The 27120-nt window shown below is 44.2% G+C and overlaps 1 protein-coding gene across 2 annotated transcripts in view; it reads right to left on the bottom strand.

Annotated features, from left to right (window-relative positions):
- Positions 1-27120, bottom strand: part of RELB (RELB proto-oncogene, NF-kB subunit) — a 738804-nt gene that overhangs the window by 278421 nt on the left and 433263 nt on the right. For both annotated transcript variants that reach the window (XM_069644627.1, XM_069644628.1), the window contains 2 exons: positions 25712-25843; positions 25399-25503 (listed from right to left, as the gene is read on the bottom strand). In XM_069644627.1, coding sequence (XP_069500728.1) covers positions 25399-25503; positions 25712-25843 — 237 coding nt within the window. The remainder of the gene's footprint in view (positions 1-25398; positions 25504-25711; positions 25844-27120) is intronic.

Below are 27120 nucleotides of genomic sequence, written 5' to 3'. Positions count from 1 at the left end.
TGTTTGATGTCCCTATCAGGAGGGATGGTAGTGTACACCGTTTGTTTGGAAGTAGCAGTAGCTGCCAGCACCACCAGACTCTCCGGAGTGGGGTGTTTTAACAGATAGTCAGGGTCACTACTGGAGGGGCGGTATTTTTTTGTCAAGTTCTTATCAATTGCCGGATTGGACTCCGGAGTCTTCCAGTTCCTAGCCACCCTTTGCTGCAATGCCCTATGGAAAGGCAAAATAGGATCAGATTGTGGACCCTTGTCCAGAATGTCAGTGAGGTTGTCGTGCTCATAAGGCAGTGGAGACCTACTCCAAACCATGTATTCGACCACTTTTGACATGAGCTGCCTATAGGAAGCATCTGCACGCTGGCCACCCTTAGGTTTTCTAAATTCAAGTTTGGGGGAGGTATCTACCCTGCTTGCTGTTTGCAGGTTGTCTTAAAGGTCCTACATTCTGGACTCTTCAGAGATAAAAACTCTCTGGTACATTGGGTGTAGCGTAATGCAAGCCAAATGGGGCTTCATCATCCTCAGACGGCACCTCTTCTTCAAAAATTGAAGTAAGAGATTTAAAGAATTCCTTCTTAGCGGGTGGAGCATATATTTTGTCTGGTTTTTGAACCATGGGTTTCGACGTCAAAGTCATCGATTTATCAGCGCAATTTAGGAGGGGCGCTCGGCGTATATGGTGCAGCTGGCAATTTTGCCGACGTCGAGGGCCTGGCGGGCGTTGAAGGCACTGCTGGCGTCGAAGGTGTCGATGGGATTGACGACCTCGACTTTTCTTTGCGTCTCGTATGATCCTTTGATTTAACATCAGATCGTGGCCTTGAGGGCTCAGGATGAGGATCAGGCCTTTTCCCCGGGCTCGAGGGCACACAGGATTTCGGACGAGACCTTTCCTTTCTGGCTTCTTTTGAAGGCTCTGTAGGAGCATGGCTTTTTTTGTTTCTCAAAAATCTTTAACATTTCTGCCATGAAGGCTGCCTACTCGGCAAGAGTGGACTTTTTAGTAGGGAAAGCAACCCTATCGGGGGAAACGTCTGACGATGAAGGTGACCTGTGGTGCCTCCTCTTCGATTTCTTCGAAGACAAAGAGGAGTGGTGTGAGCCACTCCTCGACCTGGATCACTAGGCCTTCTTCCTTCGAGGAGAGTCGCATCTCAACTTGTCAGTCGAAGGTTTTACGGATCGTGTCAGTGACTTTTTAGGGGGTTTCCCTACCTGTAATGTTCCCTTCCATTCCCTTAAGGCTTTTCTAGTCATGGACTGGCACTTCGAACAGTCGTAGGTGTCGTGGTCCGTTCCGAGGCATCACAAACTGATACGGTGCGGGTCCGTGAGTGACATTTCTGACCCGCAGTCCAGGCACTTCTTGAAACCAGACTTCAGAGTCGACTGTGTCCATGAAGAGGACACGACTGTCGATGAAGAGGACATATTTACGATAGATGTATGTAGCAAAGAACGTCACAAGAGGAGGCGTGCCGAATTTCGCTCAAAGCTATCGCAGAAAACGGAACGGAGGCCAATGGGCGCTGCATGTGCTATGCCTTCGATGACATCACCCTCGATGGAGGCCTTAGAGGGACATCGACTCAACGCCGTCGACACACAGCGCCCTCGGCCGAAAATGTTTTCCGAAGCAGCTAGCGCTGGACAACAAGTGTCAAAGATAAGAAATACGTTGAAGAACACAATCCATTCGAATGGGGTAGTCTGCTGATTAACCAGCAATTTAATCAGACTCGCCCACATCCTTCACTTTACAAGAATTCCCGAAGGTTATTTTTATTGTATTATTGTTTTCATCATAAATACTGAGCATATCTGAAATCTAGGAAGAGAAGAGGATCCAAAACCACTTCCAGAACCTCTGGAGGAGCCTCAAGATCCTTACAGCAATGAGTTTGAGCTTTTCCTTCTTAAGCTTCCACATGATCCCAGGCTCAGAATTTGTCAAGGAAACATTAGTGGAATCCTCCACCTCCCTCTCAAGGGTCATCCATTATTGCTGCTGGGGGCATCCCCAACACCATTGACTGGTCGGGGAACTATCCTACTTTCCTCATCATCAAAAATTCTCTGTATTAGAACAGACTTGTTTCCAGAGGATCAAGTTCCCATGGCCTTGCACCCTAAACCAACAATGTTCCCATCGACACAGAAATAGAACAAAGGCTCTTTGTAAGAAATCTACTCAATCCAGGAGGGAAAGATACTGTAATTAAGAATACAGGAAGATGGGAGGACGCAGACAGACAGCTCCTGGCAGTTTGTGGCACAAAGGATGAAGGTAGCTCCCCAGCAAAAGGTCCCAGGACGGTGACAAAAGCTGGAGGAACCTTCAGACATCCCAAGGAAATTATCTGGTGGAGTGATGAACTCTCAGCACCCCTGCAGATGCCGGCAGCTATCTGTAGCCATATGGAAGATCCTAGCAATATACAGTGGGATGCAGCAGTAAAATGCCTAGAAATGGTCCGAGAGAGGAGGGCTCGCCCCAGCAGATGTGGGTAGTCACTTGGAGTCTTCAGGACATTTGGACTGGACTTCTAGGAGCAAATAACTCAAATTGGGATATGACCAAGCCACTGCCACCTGCACTTTTGTATTTTATTGGAATTTAAAAAGCGTTTTTGTTAAAGGGCTGACATCATTTACAATAAATCGGTAAAAAATACTGATGACCAAAAAATTAGCAACCTCGTAGTTTACAGAAGGGAAAGGGAGGCAAGAAAGCAGGATTTTAAGCAAGAGATAAATATATGAAGAAAGAAGGGAGTGAATATCAGGGGGAAGAGAGTTTCCAAGGTTAGAGTGAGAAGGATCAGAAACTAGAAGAAGCACAGGAAGGTTTAGGTGACGATAAAAGCTTAAAATGTGGACGGAGAGGCGGGAAGTGGAATATAGAGAGAGCAGAGCAGCAAGGTACTGAGGGGAAAGTTCATAATAGCATTTAAAGACAATACAGAGAAAATGGAATAGGAGATGGGAAACATAGGAGAGAAGATAGATAGGGAGATGAGGAAAGGGAATAACAAGGAGGAAGTGAGAAAAGAAGGCGTATAGAGTTCAAGGCAGAGCGAAATGGAGTAAGGTAAGAGAAGAGCAGGCCGATGGGAAAGGCAAAACAATGTAAAGGATTAATACAACTGAGCAGTTAATCTGATGTTTTTCAGGCTGGAAAGATAGGAAAGGGTGGATACGGTGGATGTTGAAAAGGTGAAGTGACATATACGAGCAGTAGAAGAGATACGAGAAGGAAAGAGGAGTCTAGCATGATGCCAAGGTTATGTGCAGAAGAGAAAAAAAAGATAGAGAAGGGAAAAAGTGAACAGGGGAGGGAGAGGATGGTGGGCTAAAGAGAATTTCTGCTTTGTAGGGATTGCGGTGTAAGAAGTGAGACAACATCCAGGATTGGACTGCAGAAAGGCATGTTAAAACAGAGGAGTGGAGGGAGTCAGAAAAGAAAGTGAAGAAGAAAATCTAGTTGTCAGCATAGAAGAGGCACAAGAGTATAAAGGATTCAATGAGGGAGGAAAGGGGTATAGTGTAGATGGAGACTCGAAAGGCACCAAGGACTGAGTCTTGTGCGACACATTAAGAGAGAGGAAGTGTGACTAGCTCAAGAAACCAAGTAAGTGCTGTTCGAGAGATAGGAGTGGAGTCTTGAGAATCAGAGAGCAGCAAGTGCAGAGAGCAAAGTGGGGAGATCAACAGTGTCAAAAGTGGTGGAGAGGCTTAGAAGAATGAGGATAGAAGAACACTTCTGGTGAAGAGGAGAGAGTTAGAGATCTGAAGAAGAGCTGTTTCCGTAGAGTGTGTGGGGTGGAATCCAGATTGTGTCAAAGAAAGTAGGGCATGAAGATTCAGACAGGAACACATTTGCGAGTAGACTACTCTTTCTAGAAGTTTGGAGAGAAATGGAAGACTGGAGATGGGTCAAACATTTTAGAGACGAAGGGGCTAGAGAGGATTTTATAATAATATGGATAGTAGTAGCGTGTTTGAAAGGGGTATGAAAGCAAGAAGTAGATCGGGAGAGGTTAAAAAGGAAAGTCAGGTTGGGAATGAAAAAGGAATCGATCGATGCGATAAGGGGGGTGCGGATAGGTCAATGGGGAGGCAGTGGAGTGGGCACGAAAAAGAAAAGAGTAAGTATTCGAATCAGTAAGGAGGAAAAATACAGACCATGTGCAGTAAGTAAGATGTGGCGGAAATGAAGCAGGGAGATAGCTTAGTCGAGAGGTGGAATGGGGAATGATGAGCGTAGAAAGGAACTTTGGAGGTAAAAAAAGACAGAAAAGTCGGTGGAGGAAAGCTTAGAAGAGATCGAAAGATCAGGAGGGGAGGGAGAACACATTTTACTAAGCAATTGGAAAAGGCAACAGGGGTGTTTGGTTAGAGAAGTGAGATGAAAAATAATGTTTTTCAGCAGAAAGAAATGAGTCGTCAAGGGAAGAGTGGAGCGTAGATTGATAGATGAGATCAGTATGATCATGTGTTTACTTCCAATGATGATCAGTTTCCTGTAGGGATGATCAAAGAGATTGCAGTAACGGGACAACCAAGGTTGTGGGGGCGGGGGGTTTATGAGAGTGGAGGATATTAAGAATAAAGAGTAGAGTGAGTTATAAAAGGTAGATGCAGCTTGATCAAGAGAAAGAGTAAAGAAATGTTCAATGGTAGGAAGAGTAGATGAGATGGAAGAGAAGAAGGAAGATGAAGAGAAAGAACGCAAGTCAAGTCAGAGAATAGGGAAGTAGTGATTTTAGGAGTAGGTACAATGGAAGGAAACAGGCAGAATTAAGTGGGATTAGGGGACTATTAAATCAGCCAAGGGAGAAGCCAGAGATGTGGCAAGGGGGAGTAGGGAGATTGAAAAGAGCAAATGAGTTAGGAAGAGGTATGAAAGGAAGACAAGTGGGTAGAATAAAGGTAAATATTAAAGTCACCCAGAAGAAAAGCAAGAGAACAAGGAAGAAGAAAGGAAAGAAGAGTTCAGATCATCATAGAAAGTAGAAGTAGCGCCCAGAGGGTGCTAGATAGTTAGAAAAGCAAGGGCGAAGGGTTTATAAAAGAAAGAAGTGGGGTATTAAAAGGATGGAAACAGTGGTAGGTTAGGAAGGTGAGAGGCAAGAGACCAGGAGGAATGGTAAAGAATGCCAGTGCCACCACACCTGCCATCAATAACATTTGTGATGTCATCTTTGATGTCATGGGTGTTAGTCTTAGCAGTACACGGTGGTGGCGCGAGATAGGATTGCTTAGCTTACCATAAGTCTCGAATTTCTGGGGGTTTTTGATTTTACTTGTAACCAAAACATCCCTTAAACAAAGCTTTTTCAGTGAATTTTATAGGTTTTTACCAGTGCACCTTAATTTGCTACAACTTCCTAATATCATACTCAACCCCAATATAGCAGCATTTTTACCCAATCTAGTATAAACTGTGCCATTCCTCACCTTCTAGCAACATTTTCAACAGTTCTATCAACTTTCTACTCAGTTTTCTGTTCACTGACGTCCGCGAAAATCTGACATCGCAGATTTGCTGGACAGTGTCACATGACTCTGCACGCACCGTGATGACATGCTCGCCAAGGTGTCCACGCTTCACAAACTAGTCCGTGCTTCAAGGATTGTTTTCGAAACTGCATTTTCAGCCGATCTAGGAATTTTCAAGTTGACACTTTACGCTTGCACAGCTCCTAGACCTATTCTCACCGATTTTCCATCTGCAATTCAGGAGAGAGCACATGCTTGGAAGAGTATTAGCACAATTGCTATTTGACGTCAAAAATGCCATCAGCCATAACCATCCCTTCTCCCCAGGAGCCACCAACACCACCACCACCACCACCAGCTGTAGGGCCTGGACAACAGAGAAACCACAATGATGCAGAGTAGAATGAGTACCAGGAAGATGAGGAAATGCCTAGCTCCAGGACCCAGATCGAATCATGGGTGTGGCGTTTCTTTACCACCATTGGGGGGCGTACCAAAGACTAAGACTGCCAATGTGAAATGCACTGATTGACTTAGTCGTGGACAACCTGGCCAGTGCTCCTACAGGACCATCTCCATGCGCCGCCACACCAAATCCAACCATTGGGATGCTCTGAGAAAGGCTGTTCCTTTCTCAGGAAGTAATAGGCTGTCTTCCTCTACCGCTATGGTCACCATACAGGCTACTCCTGTGAAGCAAAAGATCCAACAAGCTACCTTGCAAGCCATAAAAGAGGCTGTTTTATTTCCAAGGCAACAATACTCTGCATATATTGCAACACACCACTCTGCAAGGAGGAGCGCTTTCGAAGCTGCAATCAAGGATCATGGGAAACGCTGCCCCTTACTTTAGACTTAAGGCACACCCAACATCTTCCCCTGTCCACCTGCCCCTCCTTATCTGTGGTTGGTGCCCCTTCCCTCATTTCCCTCCCACGCCTCTCCTGCAAAAAAACAAACTAATTCCAAATAAACACCAAAAACAAGGTTCCTTGTTAAAGGTTAAAAAATAGAACAAAAAAAAATAATCTTCCTTCTAGATTCCGTCTAATTTGCATTTTTGAATAAAGTAGTTAGACTCACTAAGATTCTCCAACATTTCCATGAGCATTTTTTACTAAGCCAATGGACATAATGGACAATTGTATACTAGAGAAAAAGAAAAAAGGACAACATTTTATGTCAAATACTTTTCTCTAGCATACAATAAGTACCATAAACCATGGACCTTCATGACCATTCGCAGTCTCCGCAGTCCCCTTTCCAGGCGTGGCATCAATAAAAGACCTGGATGGCACATGCACACCATCACACAGGACAGCCCTTCTCGCCCTTTAGTTTTAACAATCACTCATTGCCTGCTTTCAAACAGTCGCACATCCATCCACCAATAACTTGCAAAAACTCTCCACGTAAACCCTATCAAAATATTAAACTTCCACACCCCAATTGCCTCTTAATGTTCCAGAAATCTTTTTGTATCTGCATTTCCCCTTCTTATACAATAAAAGTATACACAGTGCTGCTATAAATGCACACATGATTTGTGAAGGGAGAGAAGTGCCTGAATGGAAGGGGGAGTAGGGATGGGCAAGTGCTGATGGGAGCCCGGGATGGAAGTGCCAAGGGATGCCAAGGTGGGAAGCCAGTGGCTAAGTGCTGGGGTGGAGGAGTCCCAAGAGTGGCGTGCACAGGCGGTAGGCCCGCAAGTCCAGTGTTGAAGTGGGCAGGGTTACTGGTGTCGACTAGGTATAGGGCGTGGAAGCTGTGAGGTTCATATGGGACCTGGTCACCAGTCACAGTGGCAGTAGTATAAGGTAGCAGGGAAAGGATAGAGGGAAAGAGGAAGACAAAGCAGAGTTTTGACACATTTCCAGAGCTTATGGAAGTCTGGCTCAAGTCTCAAAAGAGCAGGGAGGCTGTACCAAATAAAGGCACCAGCTGAAGAAAGAGACCTGACTGCCGTTCTCTGTTTGGAGAACCGTTTGACAAACAGAGAATTGGAGTTAGAGAAGCGCAGGGCTCTAGCAGGGGTGTATGTTGGAGAAAGTGTGGTCCAAGCTCCAAGCTCCAGGGTCTTCAATTTCATAATTGCGGCCACCAGGAGCCAGTGTAGAGATTTTAGGGCTGAAGATGCAATCCCTAGGCTTCAGGCAAGGATAAGTCTTGCCGCCCTAGTCTGGATTAGCAAAAGGGGCGATAGGGAAAAATGTCCAGCCTATACAGGGCCCGGGCTCTACAGACATTGAGCTTCTAGGGCAAGGTGAGGAAAGGTATAATGCCTGTAAGGAGGTGAAGCTGAAAGCGGGCCTTCTTGACAAGGTCCAAGATGTAAGGAGTGAAGGAAAAAGAGGAGTTAAAGATGACCCAAAGGTTTTGTGCCTTACATGATGGTGAGGGTAGAGGGCCCAAGGAGGGCAGCCAGAGGGTAAGAGGGAAACAGGGCACAGTTATCCCAATAAGAAGGATCTCCATCTTACTGGCATTGAGAGAGATCGTTAGCCGCACACAATGCCTGGATGGCAGGTCAGACAATCAGGGATGAAAGACAGGGAGCAGAGAGTAGTACAGGGAAGTTTCAAGGAAAGCTGTGTGTCATTGGCATAACAATGGAAATGAGGAGAGAAGGAGGAGATTAGATGAGCCAGAGGGACGAGACAGATATTGAAGACTAACAGCAATGTTTATTTTATTTTTGTTTATTTGTAGTGCGCAGAATGTCCGCAGGGATTGGGGCGCAGGACATACAAAACACTAACACAATACGACGAAAACAAAGGCAGGACGAGTGCAAGAGGGAAATACACCAATAGGAAGTAAGGAACCCTTAATCAAATAGAAAGGTTTTCAGTTGTCGACGGAAGTTAACCTGGTTGGTTTCAAGTCTTACAGAGGCAGAGAATTCCAGAGTCTGGCTGAAGTTACTGGGAAAGCCATTCCTTAGCCATTTAGACATTTGTAGGTGGGTTGAGTCACAGTGCCTGGTTGGAGGAGCGAAGAGCTCTTCCTGGATGGTAATGGGTAACCAAGTTCTTGAAGTATACAGGGGAAAGTCCATAGAGACATCTGTGGACAAGCACTGCTGATTTAAACTCTATACGTGCACAAACAGGTAGCCAGTCGAGAGATTTCCAACTGCTCGAGCTATGATCTCTTATAGATTTGCCTTTAACAATTCGAACAGCGCCATTCTGGGACATTTGTAATTCGGACATTATTTTTTCGCTGGTGCCTAGTAACAGTGCGTTGCAGTAATCCAAACGCGAGAGAATGGTGGCATGAGCAAAGGAGGCACAATTGCTCTGCGAAAGAAAAGGACGAATGTTCCAAGTAGGCAAAGGTGATATGAGCAGGATCTGGAGATTTGATTAACCCATGTGTCTGCATTAAGAGCGGAGTTCAGGTGAAGTTCGGAGTACTCTCCGCCCTTTGCAAATCAATCAGAACAGGACTGCGAGACTTGCCCTTGGCCTCAAGCCCAGGGACCGTAGCTCTCCAGAACTGAAATCACTACACTGGCTCCCAGTGACTGCGAGGATCAAGTTCAAAACCCTTTGCATTGTCCACAAGGCCGTCTGGGGCCTTGGGCCAAAATACCTTAAACTCTCTTCCTAAATATCTTCCTTCTCGTGCTCTTCGCTCATCCGCCTCCAACTCCCTCAGGGTCAGCCGCTTCTCCAAACAACGAGTTGGGGGCAGATCTCTCTCCGCTGCAGGGGCCTCCCTCTGGAACAGCCTTCCTGCCTCCCTGAAACTTGAGGAGAACCATCTCCGGTTCCGGAAGCACCTCAAAACCTTCCTCTTTGCCTCCGCCTTCTCTCCCCCTCTCCCCTGCTAAAATTACTGAAACTGCACTGAATCTGCAACTGGGCCACTCATCATTCACGGTCCTTGGCCCAGCCACTCTCCCCTGCACTGCCTCCCTGGCAACCCCTGCACTGCGGGACTGTCTGTATCCCTACAGCCCCCCTTCCCAGCACTTGTCTGCACTTACCTCGCACTTGCCACCAGCTGGCCCTTGTAATTTATCCTGTATGCTATAACCCTGTACTGCACTTTTCCCTCTAGCTTTTCCCCTCCCCTCTACCCTTGCACTTGCGCGATCTGAATGACACCTGGCCTAGTAGGATCGTTGTCTGTCTCCCCTTGTCCCCCCCCGCTTGTGTATAGGCGCATTACAAATGCCATATCATATCATAACACCTAAAGTTTTTACTTTATCAACGACTAAGATGGTGCAGCCGTGAATCACGAATGATTGGTAATCAGGTTGCAACTTATCTCTAGTGTGTGGAAGACCAAAGATCAATGACTAAGTCTGTCCGAGATAAGCAGTGTACATCTCATAAATTCCATATAATTCCAGAACAAGCCGAGTGTCGTCAGCATAGTCTGTGAAAAAAATATTCTCTTCCAGGGCTTCATAAAGGGGTCTAACAACGATTAAAAAGGAGTGGAGAAAGACACACTCCCTGTTGAACACCACAGGTAATAAGATAAAGAGCTGACAAGGCATCACCTCAGCATATTCTTGAGACTCGCTGGGATAGGAAAGATTGAAACCAGGTGACGGAGTCTTCGCAGCAACGGCCGACATTGCTGAGGCTAGAGATTAGCCGATCATGATCCAGAAGGTCAAAAGCAGCCGATAGGTCCAAAAGGACCAATAGGCCTGCTTTGCCCCTGTCAGTAAAGTCAAGCATGTGACACTAAGTCAATGAGCGCTGTTTCAGTGCTGTGAAGCGGTCTGAAACCAGATCGTCCATGATGTAGAATTCCCATATTTTCAATAAAAGCTTGATACTGGGTTTGCGATTTTGTCCAAGATTTTTAATTCAAAAATGGCAGTTCGTAATTGGTCTTAAGTTGTTAGGGTCTGTGACATCAAGGCCAGGTTTTTTTTTTTTTTTTTTTTTTTTAGAAGGGGGTGATCGTAACCGCCTTTATGGAAGTAGGCACCAATTTCCAAAAAAGAGGAGGAACAAAATGGACAAAGAATGGAGCAAAAGTCCCTTTATTTACAAGCACTAATTTGGGTGGGACGAGGTTCTCTGGGTACGGGAAGGGAGGGCCATATGTTGGCTAATGTTGGCTAACGTTGACCATCTGGGGGATGGTAACAGCAGAAAAAGAAACAAGGGTACTCTTCCACTACTAGCTGAAGACCAGCAGGTACAACAGGGGGGGCTCTTTAGACCGATTGTGTTTTTGATCCGTACCGGTGCTATTTCAATCTTGGTTTCAAAAGCCAACTGGACCTTTGCACAATCTTGGTTGGTAGGATCAAATCTGTATGTAATGCTTCAGGATTTTCCAGAGACTTAATAATTTCAAATAGCCTTTTTGAATTGTTCTTGGCTTAGGAGATCTGCCGATTAAGGAAGTCTTTTTTAGCATCAAAAATTGAGGATTTGTACATTTTATCGAAGTCTTTCCATTTGTTCTTGTTTATTTCAGACTGTTGCCTGAGCCAGATAGACTCAGCTTTCCTTTTCTTTCAGAAGGTTAAGGTTTGTTGAGAACCATTTCTGGTGGCTCACGTTGGCCCCAACGGTTTTTGTCCTTGTAGGTGCAAGTCTATTTATCAAGCAGCTAAGGGTGGCATTAAATACATTAGCAATAACTTCAGGGGAGTCAGAGATCTGTGTAGAGGCCATAACATTATCCATACATTCCTGAAGATCAAGGAGCATGTATTTTACTCTAGTTGCGACTGGAGATCTTTGTAGATGGATTCTTGTCTTTCGGTAGGGGACCCGGACACTGAAAAAGAAAGTAAATTATGTAATGGTCTGACTAGGTACACAGATATGTTCTAGTTAACTTCACTGTACGGTTTCTAGTCACAACCCAGTCAAGTATATTGCCTTTTATTGAAGTCGGGTCGTTATTGACAACAGTGTAGTCAAGGTTATTCAGATCGGTTGCTAGAGCAGCAGCTTCTTTGTCCTGGTTATTATGAAGCCAGTGGTTGAAATCGCCGACAAGAAGAGTAGAGCGGTTATGGCCGCTTAGCCCTCTGAGGAGATGTAGCAATTCCTCATTACAATCCGGCATGTCAATAGGGGGCAGATAGACAACAATCAGGTTGACAAATCTGTGTTTTGCGGTTCGTCTTAAGATGTAAGATTTCGCAGTTTTGGCAGTCACTCAAAGACTTGAAGTATTTCAGGTTTTTTTGCCGTAAACCACAACCCCACCCCCCATGGCCCTGTGAGCGGTTTCAACAGGTAACAGAATATCCCTCTGGTACAGTAATCGAGATCATAGGGCCGCTTGTCTCAGTTATCCATGTCTCAGTGAGTCAAAAGATATAATCGTGAATGTCCATGGCATGTTTGTTTAAGGCCCTGGTGTTCAGTAGCACACATTTTAAGAGGGGGGCCGCAATCTCCAAAAAGGTGTCAGGTAACGAGGCAGAACAAATAAGAGTAAGGCGTGCACTGTGGGATGTGCCTAAGCAGGTCAAGATAGAAGAACCCTGGGGGACGCTGTATGTAGAGAGTGAGGTGGTGGAGAAACAGCCCAGTTGCAGCTGGAAAGGGCAGTTGGTGAGCTAACAGGTCACCCAGTCCAGTGCCCGGTCCGTGATGGTGAAGTTATCATGTAGCCACTTAATGGGGATAGAATGGTTGACCGTGTCAAAGACTGAGGAGAGATCGATTGCACCACAATCATAAATACCATATACACTTCAATTATATCAATCCACCATATTACAGATATTATATACTCCCCGCCCCCCTATAGTACCTATAATAACTATACACATATTACTATAGTTTGTGTGGCCAGAACCACCACAATAGAATTAAACCATATAAAAAGTATATACACTACACCGTCAAATAACGTTCACGGACATAAAAATTCTTGGCAGACAGCAGCACCTACAGAGCTTTTTTTCACCTATAAAAATAGCTCTAAATCAACTTTTTTCCACTCCCCCACCCTTTCCAAGCCCTCTTTCATTCACAAAATATCCCCAAATATATTTTCCAGACTTATTTTCCTCACTGCGCTGTCTGCGGACAAAGGCTGATCCTCCATACCAATATGGTTACAGTTTCTAAAATTATGACGCACCTCACGTTTTGAAACATCCAATCAGCATGCCCTCTCTGCAAACTTTGGTGACCATTCGTCGAACAACGCCAAAGTTGAAGCTGCCCAAAAAGTACTCTTTCTATAAATTAAGCAACTTAACCAATGATATTAGCATTCAATATACCTTGACATAGGCAAATATCACCATTTCTTATATTGCCAGAAATGACACACACACTTGAGTGGCTAGAAGAAAACTTTCCAGAAGAAGAAATTAGTGAAGATGAAATATCGAATGGTAAATACATCTTTCAATATAAACAATTAATGTAATCTATGGAGAGCTCATTAAAATGTTTTATTTTCTTATAGTACTGTGAGAAACCAGATGGTGTCTCACCTGCTAATCCCTGGGGATCTGTCATCCAGGTGGCCAGGACACAGCCATCGCTTTTGGATCCAGTTCCTGGGGGTGAACCAGTGCAGGAGGATCACCTGGATGGGGGGTCTTCGGGTAGTGGGACACCAGATAGTGAGCCGCGGTATCCCCTTCCCTGTAACACCTTTTCCCTATCCTACCAGGTAGGATACTTGGGAACTCCTCCTCCCCCCCTTTCCCGACACAGACACTTTCTCCCAGACAGCTCACTGTGAGAGAAAACGGAGCCGTATACTGATCATTACACACACCTGGCTTCCATCACAATTCCCCACACGGATAAAAGGCGGAACAGGAAAGCACACTCTGAGCAAGGCAAAGCACACGAGGAAGCAGCAGTTCCAAGATGGCAGTTTAATACTAGGAGAAAGACGGCAAGACCAGAGAGGGTTGCAAGGAGGGAAGTGCCCTTGACCGCTTTCACAAGCCTCCGAGAATAATAAACATAAGACCTGGAATTAAAGCTGAAGAAAAAGATGTATTGTGTGTCGAAGCTACCCGGGGCTCTCCCACGTCCATTGCCAAGGTGGGGTGGAGCGGTTGCCGCTGTGGTACTGTTCCTGGCTCCTACAACAGAGCAGCGCCAGTTAAGTCAGCACAGCCGGTGAGTCGGGGAGACTGACAGCAGACTCGTATGTGTTAGAACCAAGGTTGCAAGCAGCAACATTGTATAGAGGAATCTGAAGAGAACAGTGTGTGAAGCGTATGTGATGAGTGACACGAATATAATTGATCAAAGGAATGACTGAACTTTTGAAGCCAAGATAGATACCATATACAGAGTAGTCTGGCACCACGTGGGTGCTCAAGCAAAGGTCTCCGTTAGGTATACAACTGAGGAGGCAAATGTAAATTGTGAAATCGAAGTGGCCCTGGAACAACGGGTCAAGCTAAACCATGTGCACATTCGAAAGTCTTCGATAGCTAATACTAACTGTAATTGGTCAGAGGGAGACTAATTGTGTAAGAGGAAAAATCTGAGCCCGGCTGAGGGGGGATCCGCGGTGAACCACGAGTCACCCGAGAAAGAATATTCTCTGAACATTGGAGAAGGGGATCCAAAGTAACGATTGTGGTATAAAAAGGGATCTGAGCCCGGCTTAGAGGGATCCAGGGTGAAGAGTGAATCACCTGACTGGAGTACTCGTAAGAACAGAACTTTGTTTGGTTCGGTACATCAGGCCCTCTGAATCAAGAGACTTTGATAATGTAAGAGACTTGGGCACAGAAGGTCCTGATGATGGTAATGGAACTGTATCCTTGTTCTGAAGAAGCCCGAGAGTGTGCTATGCTCGAGTGAACCGCCTTGTTCCGTGCTGAAAACATGGAGAATGGAGGCCAACGGACTGACATCCCGACATATTTTTGTGAGCACTTTTCTTTTTTCATGAACACTATCCCACACTATTCGGTATTTAGAGATAAGGATTGGCATTTGTTTTTATTTTAGTATAGGTCCTTTTATTTTGACGAGACTCCACTAGCACTGCATTATTATTGTTTGATGGCCGTAGCTTGCTCCCATCTGTAGAGTTAGGATTACATGGGTGTTTATCACACCCTTGTTGAAGTTCAATAAACACCCTTAAACTGTGGTCACTTGTGTCTGTCTTACTATTAATACCATGCCTTCCTTACAGTACATAATTTACATAAAGAAACTACACCACAGATTAATTATGCATACTCCCAACAATCAGAACAATCCCAAAACCCAACTGTACAGAATGAAATAATGATCTTGTCTTCAAAATTGGGTGCACTTAGTAATGACGTTAAAGAACTTTAAAATCATTTTTAAAATCATATTAGAAATGTTGATTATCACTGTCCTACTTGTACCCATCTCCCTTTCCCAAGCAATAACCCCAATCAAATTCACAAAACATAAATCAAAGACGCTTTGATGAAACTTCTGTCCCTCCCCCCCTCACCAGATGACTATTGAAATTCCAAACTCTCCCATTTATGTTTCCTATTCTAATACCCCAACCTTTTATAAATACATTTATTTTTTCTACTATAAATATCTTGTATTTTATTGTGTAATAAATTCTGATTTTTTTTCTTTAAAACCCCAATTAATTGTCTGCTGACAGCACGACTGTTTGGAGGGTCCATTTACGCAATGGGGCATCCGCGGAGATCGCACCCTGTCCGGTCTCGCAAGACGCACTTTTAATTACTCAGCAGACAACGCACTTGTTTGCGGATATCCATTCGCATGCGCCCTGTGTCTCCTGCTCGACCCGGTCTGTGGACTCCCGCCATTGCCACAAATGCCCCCAGACGTCAACATGTGACTGCTGCCGCGCAGCATGACAGCGTGTCCGCAGACAGTCTCTGGCACCGCGGACAGTTTGAAACTGCATTTTCGCCCAATCTAGGGTATTTCAACTTGAAAGTTTACCCTTGAAGAGCTCCTAGACACATTCCTTGCTGATCTGTCAACTCTTTACAAGGCCTTTTTTCAGCACGGTAGTCCACGAACCATTACGCAGTCCGCGGACAGTTCCTCTGAAGGGACCCATCCATTACCTTTAGTCATTCTCAATCGGGTACACCAGGAGAGGACATATTTTAACAGCTACTTCAAGGAGTTCAAAATTGGCACCTGTCATGGCCATCCCACCTTCCCAGGGGCTACCACCACGTGGAGGGCCTGGACAGGGGAACAGGCATGATGATGAAGACGAGGATGACGAGAAACAGGAATATGAGGTAGAGGAAGTTCCTACCTCTAGCACCCAGAAACAGTCATGGGTGTGGCGGTTCTTTAAGACCATTAGGGGTGTACCAAAAGCTCAGGCTGTCACGGTTGAATGCATTGAGTGCGGGGTCGTACTCGGTCACAGACAACCTAGGCAGTACTCTTTTGGGACCACCTTCATGCAACGCCACACTTGCTCGAACTACCCGGGTGTTCTGAGAAAGACTTTCTTTCTCAGGGAGAAGTAGATTATCTTCCTCTACCCTATCTTCCTCAACCGCTCCTGCTACCTATGAGAAACGGAAGGGTGTCTCACCCGCTAGTCCTCGGGGACTTGTCATCTAGGTGGCCAGGAAGCGGCCATCGCTTTTCGCACCAGTTCCTGGAGGATGATCAGTGTGGGTGGATCACCTGGGTGAGGGGTCTTGGGGTTTGGGGCAGCCGATGGCGAGACGCCGTATTCCCTCTTTTTTTGGTCACCCCCATCCTATTGTGGAGGATTCTCCGAGGTCCGAACCCCGCCCCTCTCTCCTTTTTTACACAAACACTGGGCCAAGGAAGAGGATGAGGGAGTAACAAGACTAACTCTCATACATTGTACTGGACATATTCCGTTAATCGGGTCAGGCACTTGACTTAAAGTGTCTACACCTGATACCCATTAGCTTTCCTCACATAGACAAAAGGCAACACCTAAAGACACGCTCTGAGCAAAGTGGAACATGAGAACGAGCAGGATTTATGGGGAAAAGGCAAACCTACTGGAGCAGATCGACGGACCAAGGGACAAGAGCAGCGGGTCGAAAACCCCAAGAATTCAGCACTGGAGGTCGTTGCCTCCTACAGGCCGCGAAAGACACATGGAGAAGGCCAGGTCCTGCAAGTGAAGACTGCATTGTGTTTCAAGGACGCCAGAGACCCTAACGGGAGAACGGCAGAGATGGGAGGCGAAGCCAAGCCTGTGGTAGTAACCTTGACTCGTGAATTGGAAATCATAAAACCAAGAAACACACACAGCTGGTGAGTTGGCAAGTGACCCAAGAGACTGGTGTGTGTTAAAGAAAGTTTGAAGTGGCAAGATAACATTGCAAGTGAAGGCTGCATGCGTGTGGATGAGACGGAAAGGAAGGCAGACCTGTGAATGAACTTTCAAGTAAAAAGACAGCTGTGGAATCAGCAAAACTGAGTAATGGCGTGGTCCGGCGAAAGAAAGTAGCCCACTCGAAAGTCTCGGTGAAAGGTGCATGGTTTGTAACGATAAAGCAAATGAAGTACAAAAGCAAAGTAAGTAGACCTACCTCCTAGAGAAGGGGAGAGTGGAAGTTGAATCTTGACGTATAAGTCAACGTGGTCCTGTGGAGGTCTATAAAGAAAGCCATGCACATTTGAAAGTCTTCCGACACTCGAAAGAGGTCTGAGCCCAGCGGAGGGAGACCCAAAGTGAAATAAGCTTGGGGAAAGGAGCCCCTTTGCAGGTTTTGTTGAACCTTGTGCTGAAGAGGTCTGAGCCTGACAGAGGGGGATCTACGTGAACATCGTTTTGAAACAGTATTTGGAGGTCTGAACAAGAGACTAACGTGGAAGGCCAGGCGGGCCTCGATCAATGTTTTGGAATTATTTACTATACTGAAAACCCGAGCCGGAGTGTGTCATCCTGCCTACAATGACCGCCTTACTCTGTAGGTCTAACGTGGGGAGAAGAGCTGATTTAGCTACGTTTATTAATTTGAACACTGATTTTTCCTTTGCATACGTTTCGCCATTATACACTGTTTGTACAAGAGATAGGATAAGCATTAGGTTTTGTTCGCATAGGCCATTTTGATTTGATAAACTACTAGGACTGTTTTGTTTATCGTTTGATGGTCAAGACTATTCCCATCTTTGTCATAAGGCAGAGTAGAAGTTTTCTTCCCCCAGAAACTATAATAAAAGGTTTTTCAAATTGTATCCATTGTGTCAGTGTCATACTTGTGATACCATGCCTTCCCCTACACACCACACAGGCTACTCCAGTGGGGCAGAGGATCCCATTGGTTGCCTTGCAGATCATACACAATGTTCTTGACCCTTACCTTTCGAGGGTCACAATACTTTGTACTGCGACACACCGCTTTGCGGGGGGGGGGCAGTTTCAGACTGCTTTCGAGGTTGCGGTCAAGGAGCAAGAGAAACACTGCCACCAACCTTAGATTCAATGCACGACCAACATCTTCCCCCTGTCCACCTGCCCCTCTGTATCTGTGCTTGATGTCCGCTCCCTCCCCCACCTTACCTCATCGCCTCTCCTACAAAACAAACAAAACACCCAAAAATTATAAAATCCAGAAAGACAAAAAAAGTTCCTTTCGGACCCACCTTTCACAGTTAAAAAAAAAACAGTACTAAAAATAAAAATCGTAGGTTCCTTTCCAGTCTGCACAATACAAAGGTCTGTGGACACCTGGAAAGTTCCAGGTGTGGGGTGGGGGAATTAAAATAAATTAACTTGTTTTTCTTTCAAAAATGGTGGCCCCTTAAAGAAACTTAAAAAAAATTATTTGGGGGGGGTGGGGGGGCGGGAGTCTATATTTTGAACTAACACAAATGTTCTACAGAATAATTTTTTCTAACTTTCACAAAACGGTTTCTAATGTTTTGTTTTATTATTTACTACAACTAGTAAAAAAAAGTTTGGCCTTCTCCATATTTGTCTAATTCAGTTCAGAGAAAATAATCTTCACAGCTGGAAAAAGTTCCATTAGGCTTTTGAATATATCCTTCATGGCACACTCCAAAGATCCTGCAGTCACATAGCCCAAACTATGGACTCCACAATGCACAATAATATCTGGACGTATAAAGTGAGCAATGGTCTCACAGAATGGTAATAAAGTTAGCCAGTTTAAGCCACAATCTGAGATACAACGAAACTTTCACTTCACCCAATCCATAGCAATGTACTACTTGAACAATCAAGGGGGCACACACTCTCCAGGGCTATCCAAGCTGCCCCAGAACATTTGGATATGGGCTCTCAAACACAGGATGTTCCTGTTGTCTCAACACGTTCCAGGGGAACTCAATCTTCTAGCGGATGTGCTCAGCAGAGACTTCCCACTGCCCGTAGAGTATGAATGGTGACTACACGAAGACACTGTCTCCAACGTTTTCGCACAATGGCGTTTCCCAGAGATCGACCTGTTTGCAACTCTGGAGAACTCTCACTGCCAAGATTACGCCTCCAGGTACCCCCAGAACCGATCCAAGGGGAACGGTCTCTGGATAACATGGTCAGGGAAATTTGTTTACAGATCTAATCCCGCGCCCCCCACCCCTCGACTCCACTACTCAACAAGACAGTGGACAAAATGCACCAGGAATCAGTCACCATGATACTGGTGGACCCCGTGTGGGCCTGCTAACCCTGGTTCTCCCATCTGATAGAGATGTCCCTATCTCCGCCAATCAAACTGCCTTGCCCTTACAACATGTTATCTCAAGACGAGGGGGAGACTCTTCACCAATGCCTGCAAACCCTGAACTTGGCGGCTTGGCTCCTGAGGTCATAGAGTTTGGGCACCTACAGCTCCATCAGAGATGCATGGACATACTTAAGGAGGCGAGAAAACCGAACACCAGATACTGCTACTCCAGTCAATGGAAACGGTTTGTTATCTGGTGCAATTCCCAGAGCGTCAATCCTATTGACTGCTCTCCTACTCACATTGTATTGTACCTGACTCACCTACTAGACTCAGGCCTGGCTTTTAATTCCCTAAAGGTTCACTTAGCTGCTTCTCTCAGCCTACACTACTTCACAACAGGAAGTGTTGTGGTGGAAAATACCAGTTATTAAGGCTTTCATGGAAGGGGTTAAAATGATTCACCCCCCCCCCCATTTCTAACCGGACTCCAGGATGGGACCTAAATGGTTTTGATTAGAGTTATGGGGTCTCCTTTTGAGCCTATGCATAAGGCAAGTCTCAAAGATCTTACCTATAAAACAGCCTTTTTAGTGGCTATCACTTCTAAAAGGAAGAGTTTGTAAACTAAAGACCCTTTCAGTTCTAGACCCTTTCGTTACAATTCACAGAGATAAGGTGGTTCTGCGCACTCACCCTCGATTTGCACCTACATTTATTCCAAAGTTCCATGTGAACCAATCAACAGAACTTGCTACTTTCTTCCAGATTCCCACTAACGTGGCCAAAAGAAGCCGACACACATTAGATGTGCGCAGGGCGGTCATGTTTTACCTGCCAAGAACTAGACCACTGAGAAAAACAAATCAATTTTTTTTTTCTTTCAGTGGCAGCTGGTAGAGAAGGGGATCCTGTCTCTAAATCGGCCATCTCAAGGTGAATTGTCAAATGCATCACACTATGTTACACTCTTGCTAAAAATGGAACTGCCCTTCAAGCCTAAAGCACATTCTACTCGAGGCACTGGGGGCTTCCATAGCTTTCGTTGCAAATGTTCCCCTAGAGTCCATTTCCAAAGCAGAAACTTGGAGTTCTGTACACACCTTTACAAAACACTATTGCCTAGACACTCATTCTAGATCTGATTCTCAGGTGGGACAAGCACTATTAAGACATCTTTTCGCCGCTGTTCCTTCTCACAACCAACCTCCAACTCTGGGTACTGCTCGCTAGTCTATGCACAGCATGTGATTCTACGCAGATTAACAAGCATCAGAAGACATGCATTACTCACTGTAATAGAATTTCTGATGATTGTATCTGCTTAGAGTCACATGCGCCCACCCTTCCTCCCCGGTAGGGTGGAAGGAACATAGACGTCTTACTACTTTCTCTCTTTTATGTACTCACTCACGATAGTCTTTGGGCTCCCTCATAGCATAAAAAATACAAATCGGAGGGACCTCTATGCGTGCAGGATTTTTAGTACACTACACGTCACGTTAGGGATAGTGTTACAGGCACGCCCATGTCGACGTCCCCGTTCGATTCTCGAAAGACAAGATGCAATACTCTGCGGTTACCACTGGATGTCAGACTATATGCACAGCATGTGATTCTAAGCAGATTAAAAAGCATCAAAGTGTTTGTAAAAAACAGTGAAATAACTTGGCCCCTACTTGACAAAACCCATTCAAACTTTGCACAAACATACAAGGTTGGGTCTATAATCTTATTACAAACCTGTTTAGACTGGCCAAACGGCACCAAAGTTATAAGCCATCTAAAAATGTTGAGACCTCCCCCACTAATTTTGCCCCCACTTGACAAAATCCCACCAAACATTCAAAGCAGGGTCTAAAATATTTTTGCAAACTAGTACGCAGTTACGTTAAATGGCACCAAATGTATAGGTCGTTCATACATTTTGGGACCCCCCTATCTAATTTTGCCCCCTCTTGTCGAAACAGCACTAAACTTCGCTGAAGCATTCGGAGATGGGTCTAAAATTATATATCAAAATTGCGGCAGTTTCATTGAATGGCGCCAAAGTTATAAGCCATTCAAAAACTGCTCTTCACCGACCCTATAATGCAGAAATAAGTATGGATATCCACACACTTCCCAGCAATGTTCCCGAGTATCTGAGATGTTTGCGTACTTCGGTGAGGAAAGAACACAAGAGCTTTGGCTTTTTATGGCCACATCCCATCCCATCCTCATCACCCCTTACCTCCCCAGAAATTGTTTCATTAGTTTGACAAGTGTAATGTTGCGTTTTTTATTATGTTTTTTACCACAATGATCGCGGACTACCAGCACAGTTTGCAAATCGAACATTGGGTTTGTTTCAAATGTTTTGATGCACCTGACATTTTTAATTGACAAGTCAGCAGGCGCGTATGATGTCTGCAACAGTCACACTGCTCTCTGACTGGTCCAGAAGTGTCCATGGACACCGAATCATAAAGTGAGCCCACGGACCAGACGCAGTTATCGCTTTTTTTTTTTACATACTTTTTGGCAATTTCTGGAAAAAAATACTGGACAGATTTACACCAAATTTGCAAGGGCACGCTTCCAGGACAAAGCCACCGCTCCTTGCACAAGTTTGGTGGAAATCCATCCATCGGTTTGGGTTGCAAGCACAAGCAAACATTTTTTTTCCCTTAGGTCTATGAGGATTTCAAAAGTTTTGGGTTCCTCCCTATAACATTACCCCCCCTTGACAAAACCTACACTAGCGGCCCTGTAGTTCTGGTTAAGATGCTCAATCATTTGTGATGTCATCTTTGATGTCCGGGTGTTACTGTTAACAGTGCATGGTGGTGGTGCGGGTTATGGTTACTCAGCTTACCATAACTGGCAAGCTTCTTGGGTTTTTTGATTTTACTTGTAACCATAACATCCCTTTATAGTGTGTTTTCACTAAATGTCATAGGTTTTTGTTACTGCAACTTAACCACAAGGTTCCTTTAACAAAGGTTATGAACTGATGTATATACATGCTTGAAGAATGGGGTCAAGTGACAAATGAATGATCAGCCAGACTCCTTACTTCCCTGGTCAAATTTGCAAAATCAGACGAGGACAAGACTTTAAAACAAATTGAGGAAATTGAATTGAAACTCATTAATGTACAAACTACGGAAACACAGAAAAAATTGCAGCCATTATTTAAACCACACTTACAGCTCATGAAGAGGCGCTCCAACAGAGAAAAAAAACGCACATTTTCGAGGGACAAAATTTATTATGATACAGGGCGTGTCTACACTTTTGTGAAAAGATTTGATTGGAGTGGCTTGATTTTGTTAAGATCTTAAACCAAAATGATTTCAATTTACATTTCACTGAAAGTCATAGCCTCACCGAACTGGTCTTCCTCAATGTAATGGTCACCAAGTCCATGAGAGTGTTGATCACTACAGTGTTTTGTAAACCCACCAGTTCCAATCTCCCTTTGTTGGCCACCAGCAATCATCCAAGGTCATGTGTCAACAGTATACCTTATGTCGAGTTTGTGAGATTTCGACGGAATTGTTCTAGGAAAGGGGATTTTGATTCACAGTAGGCCAATGTTGGCAAATGCTTTGCAGCTAGGGGACATTCAAGGAAACTGATTGAGAATGCTTTTAGGAAAGCACGCAATTTGGATCGTGATTCTCTCCCGATGTCCTCAATACGGTCTCTCCTAGCCAAGATAATCCAACTCGCCTCATTTTGACCAAAGGGCCAAGTGTCCAGCAAGATTCGCAACATTATCAATAAGCATTGGCATGTTGTACGGGCCAATAAGGATTTAGGTACAGTTCTTCCACCCCACCCATGCCTTACCTTTCACAGAGCCCATTCACTCCAGGACAAATTGAATTCCAGTTTTCTTGCTCCTAATAAATGTCCCAATTGGTTGTTGAAAAATTCGGTGTGATTTACTAAATATACCAAATTCATGCGATTATGCGATGGCCCAATCCTCATTTCCTCATCCTATCACAGGGCATGACTTCTCCACCAATGGGCACATTAATTGCAATACAGACTTTGTCGTTTATGTTTTGAGTTGTCCCTGCCATAAATGGAATGTGGGCTGCACTGCTAATAAACTCAAACTTAGAATCTTCCAACATGTGCAGGCCATAAAGAATAAGGATTTGGCATATCCCATTGCAAAACATTTCTATGAATTTCACAATGGTCAGATACAAGGTTTTTAATTCTTTGGAGTGGCTCATATTGCCAAACATCCTTGTGGAGGGAAAAGAATACTGAAGTTAAGATAATTTGAAACTAGACTTATAATTGATTTTTAAACAGAGGTTCCCCTGGGCCATAACACTGACAAGGAACTTTACACATTTATAGGAGTGTGACTTCATTACCTATGAGACTTGGCTGTCTGTTTTGATGGTTCTGAATTTTTGACGTTTTGATCTTTTGACGTTTGGACATCTTGTGTTATTTGCTTTTTTCTCCATATCTGTTGAAATATTTTGAATTTCCTTACTATTTTGTTTCTGTTTATGTGGCTAATATTGTGCATCTAACTAATTAGTGATTTCCAGAGTTTCCAAGAGTAATTAATCTGTAAAATATTTTCTGTTCAGCCTGTTTTTCTCCTTTCTCTTTTCATGGGTTTACACTTGGTTTGGGGGGTGGGTGTTTTGACTTGCTTAAGGCATTGCCTGATATTTCTTCTTTTTCCCCAACCCGAAAGAACTTCCCTTGTATGCTTTCTCTCTTTTATTCTGTTAACATTTTCTTCACTTGGTTTTGTTATTGTGAATTGGTTCATTAACTATTTTTCATACCTCATTGTGTATTTAGTCTGGTTAGACTTTGTATTTTGGACATTTTGGCTGTGGAGCTATACAGATCAGTGAGGTCCTCCGGTTTCTATTAGTATTCATTATGTATGGTCTATTTGTACTCTGGGAGGACTATATGGGGTAAACGGCCGGGTAAGTCATTATTGTCATGCATTTTTCATATCCAGGAATCAAGCCCTATGGATAGATGTGGTATGCACTTGCCACTTTATCATAATGTACATTATGCATTGCACAGTTTGCCACCGATTTCATCATCAAGTGTATATGTTAACTTCTCTATGAGGCTTACAGAATTTACTTTTTTCTGTTGCTCTGATGTAATATTTTAACCAGGGCACACCAAGGGCTTATTGTATTCGGACAGCAAGGGCTTATTGTATTGTGTTGGTTTCCAACCATTAGAGTTAATAGTAATATTTTAACCAACATATATACTAATGCATTTGGCACTTTATCTCTGTGCACTGGTATTTATTGAATAATTATATGATCTGCACCTGCCGCTTTATTATGATGTTCATTATGCATTACGCACTTTGCCATTGATTTTATCATCCAGTTTATATGTTACCTCGTTAACAAGGTCTTCGGAATTTACTCTTTTTCTATTGTTATGATCGAGCATTTTAACCAACATATATACTTATGCACTTGGCAGTTGATCTTTGCGCACTATCATGCATTTTGTACTTTGCCATTGATTGTACTATTTTGGGTTTTCTTGCATTGTCAATATAGTTGTCTGAGCTTCTTATCCGTTGGTGCCATTTTACCATTTGGGTTTTAATATACTTTATAGTTTTATGCATATGCTGCTAAACCTACGAGGACCTTTTATCTTCTTTATTTGCCAGCCCCCCCCTTCTTATTGTTTCCCCGTCATGTCATCTATTATGACATTCACTTTTGGCCAGTACTTGACCATAGGCACTGTGCACTTCAGTTTTTTTTAATGTTTTTATTATAGTGCGTATAACGCAAGGCACGTTAATTTTCAAATTCATCTCCATATGGGGTTCTCTGTGCCTACTTTCTGTACCCACATGGGTTCCATTGCGCAATTATCTAATCATGCGTGTGCAGTTTACTTTTAGTGCATTCCATCAGGCATAATCACTTTGATTACAAACTGAGAATACATGCCATGCTCCACAATTTTTTTATTGACTGCATTTGCCTATTTTTACATTTAAATAACAATTTTTAGTCTGTTCCAAAATGGCTGACACTGAAACCATGATTGTATGTACCGTGTTGTGAACCATAGAGTGTTACCAATCTTGTACTTATTTACAATTCACTGGGGCTACTTTCGGCATGATCAAGTGCCTGGTAGGGCATGAAATGCGTAGCTGTGATTTGTTTGTTTTATGTATTTATAATTATTTCCTGCAGTACAGTCCCCTGTTGACTCTCAAAGCCATGGTGCATTTTAGGAATCAAATATATAACTATTACTCACCTTTCTGCACCTTGTCACACAGAAGGTACACTTCTTCCCCGCCTGAACATTGCCCCATGTCCTTATTAATCCGGCAAATTTTCAGTTCTGAAGTGTTTGTGGATTCTTTGAAGTTTGAAAGGGGGAAAATGAGACAATCAGAAAAAGTTAAGCATAGAAAGGATTTTCCGCATTTAAAAGTCATTGAAAAAAAGATGGGAGGCACAGCACTCATTAAGGCATGTGGCTACCTACTCTATGCAAAGGTCCAACTAATATAACCTGGCCCATACATTTACAAGCAAATGTGCACTACAAAGCCTTCTCCACTTACTTTTGTCATAGATTGGTTCAGACAGCACTGGCTGCAACTGCTGTATATGTCCATGGTGATCTTTGTATGATGCCTGGAAACACAGCCTTACAACATTCATATCCACCTCCTCCTGGTTCTTCCAGTGTCCGGCTGAAGGAGAAAATGACAGATTTAAATCACCTGAGGTAAAAGAGTATGTACGAGAGTCACCCAGAAGAAAGATGCACCACATTAAATAAAAAAGAAGCCTAATTTTATACCATTCTGTAAGCACAAAAAATTCCTTATCTGTCACTCACAGCAAGTCCCCAGACAGTTTTGTTTTTGCCTACCTGTTCAATGACAACTTTGCTCAGCGAGACCCCATCTAGGCTCTACTTAGCGATTTACAAAATCAACCCTTGGGGTGGATTTTGGGGAGGCCAACCTATTAAGGTGAACAGGAAGACATTGAAGTATAGCCAACTCGGTCAAGTACAGTAGCAAAGATACAATGCTTAGACTCAGGAGGGGTGCGTGCGTGGCCTAGGGCTACAATGAGTTCACAGAGAACCACACCAATAATTTCAGTTAGACAGGTAATACAAAAATATTAGGCGTTTAAAATACACTAAGCAAGTTGTGACAATGAGACAGCCAGGCGGCTTGATGGAAATTAAAAATGGTCTTTATTCAGACTTATTTCAAAAAGGATAAAAAGAAAATAAGCTTCAACCAAATGTTTTCTGCAATGTCCTTTCTCTGGGCTTATGCTAGGTTTCTTCTCTGATCCTTGCAGGGAATGTGGTAAGGACTTCTGGCAAGACTTCTCCTCCTAGTCCTCATACGCCCACCAGCCTTCAGCAGCTCCTGATGTCCTGTCTGGTTCGATCTACAACAAAACCAAGAATGAACACCCTCTCGCCTTCCAGCGTTGTCTTTATATAGGCAGAGTTTAACAGGCCAATCAGTGTTCACTTCCTCCTCCAGTCTATATAAACTCTCCCAAGCCCCGCCCCCTTTTCCCTTGAGGCATTGCAAGCTGTCTTCAACCTCGACCTCCACCCGCTCCCTGTCCCAGTCATCTCTGACCAGGTAAGTTCTTAGTTCCTCCCTGGAAGGGTTTTTGTGGGTCTCTGGGAATCTCGTGTTTTTGGCCTGCCCTATTATGTTGTCACAACGCTGTCTTTCATAATCCGTGGCTCCGCGGTTCTCATGTTGGTTACAACTGCCGAGTACCCGCAGGTTCCCCCATGCCGCGGCAGCCCCGCCTCTCCCTGCTCGCGGTTCCTTGACTTCTCTGTCGGCTGTCAGAGTCGAACGTCGGCGTCTCTGCTACTTCGCAGAAAGGCTGCGTTCCGACTCTTTTGTGCCCGTCCTGGAGTTCCACATTACATTTCCCAGTCTGTGCTTCGCCTGGATTAGATATCTCCTGACCCCACCATTCC

The sequence above is a fragment of the Ambystoma mexicanum genome, chromosome 2p (genome assembly GCF_040938575.1).
Source record: "Ambystoma mexicanum isolate Mex_15411 chromosome 2p, UKY_AmexF1_1, whole genome shotgun sequence".
NCBI lineage: Eukaryota > Metazoa > Chordata > Amphibia > Caudata > Ambystomatidae > Ambystoma > Ambystoma mexicanum.
Note: the sequence above shows the minus strand (reverse complement) of the source record. Positions and strands in the feature narration are given on the sequence as shown.